We start from the raw sequence: 5822 nt of genomic DNA on the forward strand, positions 1-5822 counted from the left end.
ACTTCCCGATTTTTCGAGGTTGTTTGTGCAAACAGTCAATAAAATGTTTTTTGTCTATACAATAAAAAGAAGATTACACGGTGGTTTGAAGATATGAATTTTATTTTCTCGTGTTAAAAACAATATTTTTAAAATAAGCCCTTCTTGCCTCGTTCTTAAGCTCAAAAATCAAAACAATATTTTACCGTGAACGAGGCAAGAAGGACTAATTTGAATTCAAACAAAAACTTGTTAAAATTGTAGCCATTTTGGAATAAGGTTTATAGGTACATGCCAATATATCATCCCATAATTCCATTAAGTCGCATCGTTCACGCTATCGAGAGTGTATAATCAGTTGATAATCAATAAATAGATCACAATAGAACCAAATCGAAAGCCTGATTGAAGCTCCGCTCAAAATTAATGCGTTGTCGTGACGTCCCGTTTTCGTTTTACTGAAAACGCACTCACACTAAAACGTTCAACCGCGCCAATACCCTATTAATATACGTTCCAACAGTCATTTCCCATAAAGCGAAGACGCACCCGAGATGCTTGTGATGTGAATGAAGTCAGTACCATGGATAGTAGAAGGATGGATTGCAAACTATTGGTCACGTGGGTTTATTGAGCGCGCGGATTGGTTAAAACGTTATTTTAAGATGGCGAATCCGAGTAGAAATTTCGTGGCAAAGAAGATGGCTAAAGTATAGTCAGAGATTTCCTTGCAGTTATAAATTGCTCTTTGACTTTGATTCTTGTTTCTGTTTGTGTCCTTTCTGTTTCTTTAACCAATGCAACTAACAAACAGAGCTTAAGACTACAAATAAACTCGTAATTATGGAACAAATTACAAGGAAAATCCCGTTAGCAGTTTTACTGCAGTTTTCTCACACAGTCCGCAGTGCTTCCCGCCTTTCTGTGACGTCACATGTTTCACTATGTTGGGATGATCACGTGACCCAGTTACCGGGCTCCAGTCTCTTTTCAATACCTCATCTCTGGAGAACGATTTCGAACGTATGCATTGTCGATGAAATCGATCAGCATTTTAATATATCTTTCTAGCGTGGACGCAAGGCCACAATGCATTAGTGTGCTTAGATACAAAATTGTGGATTTTTTTGGAGAAATATAGACCCCAAAAAGAATTTTAGAAAGTCTTGGGAATTTTAGACGATAAAAATTTGGTAGAATTATAGAGGAATGTTAACTTCCAGGTAACACTGGCAAAGCAAAATGGTCAGGAAAACGTCTTTTATTGTTACCGCTGACCAACTTGAGGGCTCGTCCATTTCTTTATTCTTCTGAAGACTGTCAGAACAATCTAATCTGCTCATTATTATCTCTGTAGCTTTGGTACCAAACTGTATTTTTAGTTGTTTTTATGGTTAATATCAGTCATTCTCGTTTCTTGCTATATCTTCCTTTTGTTTTTGTTTATATACTGCGAAAATGTACACAGTGTAAACTGTTCTAACAATTTTCGAGAATTTTAGAACTTTTGTTCAAGAATTTTAGAGCTTTTTTGGAGAAATTCCAGAAAGAATTTTAGCCCATTTTTTGTGAATTTTGTATCTAAGTCAACGAGGTGTAAATTTGTCGGCTTCTCTGGCACTTGCACAATGACTGAAGAGAACACCTTTACATCTAATCGTCATATGCTTTACATTTTGATCCCAGACCTGTTGGTGGATATTTACGCTGGGAACGTTGTCAAATAATACGTCATACAGAGGGCTTTGAAAGGAATGTTGAGCTAACATGTACAAACAAGTTTAATTTCAACTGAAAGAAGTTTTCATGCCTGGTTATCCTGGTGTTTCAAGTTCAAATGAATTTACGTTGAATTAATATGTTATATTAACCCTTCCGTTAAATGTTCTCAGATGACAAAATTGCCTCGTCCTCAGTACGTAACATCTGGGGTACCAAAAATATAAAACGAAAAAAGTCCGCGGTACAGATTCTTTTCGCTGTTCCCTCCCAAACAATTTTGTACTCACTCCAAAAGGACCCACTCATTAGTCATCGAAAACAAAACCCACAGGAACATAAATGGCACTTGGCTCTTTTGGTAAAACAGTGCATCATCGGTAATCAGGTCACCGTGTCAACAGATGATTGACGGGAATTCTGCGTCTCACAGACGGTGCCTCTTTTTGTTACTGCACATACGTTCTGCGCGTCTCGAGATGGTCCGACTCATTCTCGACCCCAGAGCTCTTCCCTTTTGCGCATGACTGACGGCGGTGTATGACGTAGTCAAAGCCGAGCGGCTCTGGGGCCGAGAATGGACGGTGCATAGTAACTCAAATGTATTTTTGCACCGTTAGTGACTATGCGGGAAACGAAGATCTTTGCAAGGGCTATTGAAATCCAAAAAGAAAATTGGGGGTAACCGCGCATTTTTTTTAAAGAGATAATTAAGCTTCAATTTCGAAAAAAATCCCATACATAATTTTTAGAATTATTGTTGCTCAGTTATCTCTGCTAGGATCTGCTTTTTCTACATAGTCAGAAATTGCGAAAAATACCTTTGGATTAGGAAACACCGTCCTTAAAATGGGCTGGCTGTGATAATAACAAATCTGGAAACAGAGGAGTTTGAAATTTTATTAAGCAATCAGATGACGAAAAACTTCTCCGTTATATTTCAAGTATAAATAACTGCGTTCAAAACGCTTATATTGAGTATCCATCGACATAGAGTGGACATACCAAATTAAATATACAAATCGTGAAATGTCCCCGGACCCCAGTGATCATTACGTCGTGCTGACTTCGGGCGAATTCGGACAATCTTCGTTGGTCATCTTCGGAGCCTACCAGCGTCACGAAACACTTCCAACCGACTGTGAAGAAAATCGACGGAGCAAAGGAGGCGTTTTACTGCATTGTCACTGTTACAAACACTCGAGAAGACGCCATTTCAGGAAAGCAACTTCTTCCTTTGTTCTTGGAGTAAAAATTCCAGGTGTTCTGCTCGTTTCATGGCCGCCTGTGAAAGAAAAAAATCAGAAGTTTGTTTCTTTTCCTTTTTCTGTTCTGACGTTTAGATCGAGTTTGCAAAGAACGTTTGAAATTGCAATTGTACTTTTCCACCCAGTAAGTCCAAAACTGAACAAAAGGAAAAAAAAACGTTTGAGCAGATATCGCGCTTACTATTTTTTCCTCGATGATTTCAATCGCCGGTAAATTAGGAGGGTACTTCTAATACATTTTATCGCTACTGGTCCTTCTGTACTGAGCTTTTCGGAAACAATTTACAACTGAGCAAAAACAAAAGGGATAAACACAACCTACCCAAATGCCATTATTTGAACGCACGTTATAAACAAGCGTTGGACAGTAGAGGTTCACAATTTGTAGAGCTTTTATAATGGTTCTGGCTTAAATTATTTCACGGCTAAATTGCACCATAAGGTGGCTGGCAACGGTTTCAACACTTTCCAGTACTTATACTTTGACTTATACTTATACTATCACTCTTTATCAGGTGGTACCACAATAATGACATCAAACAATTGCCTTAACATTGGTGAACAAGTTATGGGTTAGAAGAATGATGTATTATTCTAGAAAGTGACACAGGCATACTCGGAAAAAAAGAAGAAATCCGAGTGCTCCTATCAGGAGTCGAACCTATGACATTCCGATTACTAGTTCGGATGCTCTACCACTGAGCTACAGGAGACTCATGGGTATTTTCGTGTCATAATAGGTTCCACAGCAACAGTATAAACTGTTTTTTTTTTCTCGAAAATTTAAGGTGGTTCTTTTCCCCTCTCATGCTGATGCTGGTCACTATTGGGGTTTATTACAGCACGGCCACTTGGTTTCTTTACCTGGTGTTGCTCGCGTAAGGTTTTCATTGTGTCTTCCTTCTTGGCAATTGCCTGCTTCACTCTATTGAACAAAACCAGAAAAAGTAACGGTAGTTTGTCTCGTGTGTCTGTTGGTCAACCCGAGGGGAAGACAAGTTTTAAAGTCAAGTGAGAAAAACTATTGGTATCAGCAAGATAAGATAAAGGTAAAAAAACAATTAGTCTTGAGCTATTTTTGGATCAAGTGCTTTCACTTTATCACCAATTTAATCGTTGCAAATCGATCTAGATCAAATGATAAAAGCGGCATTGGATTCCTATTTGTTTTTCTTTCGTAAGACAAAAATTTTCGGAATCCACCTTTGCCTTTTTTCTTTATGGCCAACAAAGTAATCCAACACCACGATAGAGAGGGAAAGTCACCCATGAGCCAATACTTGTATTGGGGGTATTGCCCCCCACCCCATCCCCCTCACCGGATGGGATGCTAGTCCACCACACGGTTACAACACCCAGCAGTACCTCGCCGGTACCCTTTTTAGAATGAGTTACGAGATAAGACAAGGTGGAGCAAAGTGAACGAGTGATACCAAACATTCACTAGACTACAAAACCCTAGAAATTCACGAACGGAAACGCGAATCACCAAAAACGGGGCACGATGCCCCGATCCGAAAGCGCCGATTCTCGTGTGCGAGCTTCACGCTCCGTAAAGCGTGTAACTGAGATGCGTCTCTCTCCAGCCCACATTCTCTTCCGACCATTCGTAGAAAGACCGCGTCCGTTCGAACGACCGGCGAACGCAGAGAAAAAAGTTTCGTCCTGTACAAATTCATGTGATACTGACCTCTTATGTACTTCATCCATCTCCTGTTCCTTCTCTCTAGTGACTCGTTCTATTTCCAATCTGTGGCGAGCTTTCATTTCACTCAGTTCAGTTTTCAGACGCTTGTTGTCCTCATCAGTTGTCACAAGCCTGATCAATCGGGAGAAGAAACAAATTGACTTTGCTTTGAGATGGTAGCACTAACAAGTCTTAAAACTGACAAACTGTGTTCCCCCGGATTCTTGATAAAACAGTTTTATAGCGATTACAAGCAAAGGTAACGGGAAAAAGATTGGGAGCAAAGTCGAAAACTTTCTAACAGATATAGCGCAAACAGACTACATCTGATTCATCTTTACTTCCAGTGAAGGCGCCAGTTTGGGATATTTCTTGAAAACTCTGCCATCTTGCAATGCACCACGAAATGAGATGAGCCAGGCAAGGAAGGATAAAACCAAAGGGAAAATCACAATTGAAGCTCAGTTCGTGTTTGATTTGATTGAGCAAAAGAGCATGACTGTTCGTTATTGAAGGCGCGAAGGTTGACAACAAAACCCATGAATGTGAATTGATAAGAATCCATAAAGGATTGTAGAGCCACTTTCCTTGCAACCTGTTGTTGACACAACCGCAGTCAAAAGCAAGCTTCGTAAATTTGTCATTTCCAATGAGCCCCAACGATTAGACAAATCGCATGAGCCTCCAAAACGTAGCCCGTACGCCTCAGGTAAACAGCTCGATTTTCCTGCCTTGCGTACTACATCAAAATAAGAAGCGTTGTCCTTCGTCGAACGCAAAAAAATGTTATATCTTTTGAAGTTGTGGATGGAACACCTAAGACTTTCCAGTACTTTAAGGCCTGTGCATGAATCCTTGTGTGTAATCATTCCATTTAGAAGCTATTGAGTAGTTCCTTCCTGGTTGCGCTCATTTTCGATAAATTTGTCCCTTAAAAAACTCTTAGCAAACAAACAGTTAAAACTACTAACCTATCAGCAAACTCCTGTCGAATGATGTCAGCAACTTTTCCTCTCTCTTCCTGCAGCCGTTTGGTTACTTTGTCGATGTCCTCCATCTCGCCATCCTTTTGCTTCAACATGCTCTTTAAGCGAGCACTCTCACCCTCCACTTCAGATAAACGAGCCTAAATTAAAATTACAAAAAAGATCCCTTTTAAAAGTTCCTTC

General features: G+C 39.8%; 1 protein-coding gene across 1 annotated transcript in view; it reads right to left on the bottom strand.

The window, feature by feature from the left end:
* Positions 1-2568: 2568 nt before the first annotated feature.
* Positions 2569-5822, bottom strand: part of LOC146462155 (centrosomal protein of 131 kDa-like) — a 38679-nt gene continuing 35425 nt past the window's right edge. Inside the window, exons 26-29 of the mRNA XM_085086032.1 lie at positions 5625-5779; positions 4657-4785; positions 3831-3891; positions 2569-2983 (exon numbers count right to left, since the gene is read on the bottom strand). Of these exons, the coding sequence (XP_084942158.1) occupies positions 2915-2983; positions 3831-3891; positions 4657-4785; positions 5625-5779 (414 nt within the window). The 3' untranslated portion in view covers positions 2569-2914. The remainder of the gene's footprint in view (positions 2984-3830; positions 3892-4656; positions 4786-5624; positions 5780-5822) is intronic.

Source organism: Pavona decussata, unplaced genomic scaffold (genome assembly GCF_977016875.1).
Source record: "Pavona decussata unplaced genomic scaffold, jaPavDecu1.1 SCAFFOLD_191, whole genome shotgun sequence".
NCBI lineage: Eukaryota > Metazoa > Cnidaria > Anthozoa > Scleractinia > Agariciidae > Pavona > Pavona decussata.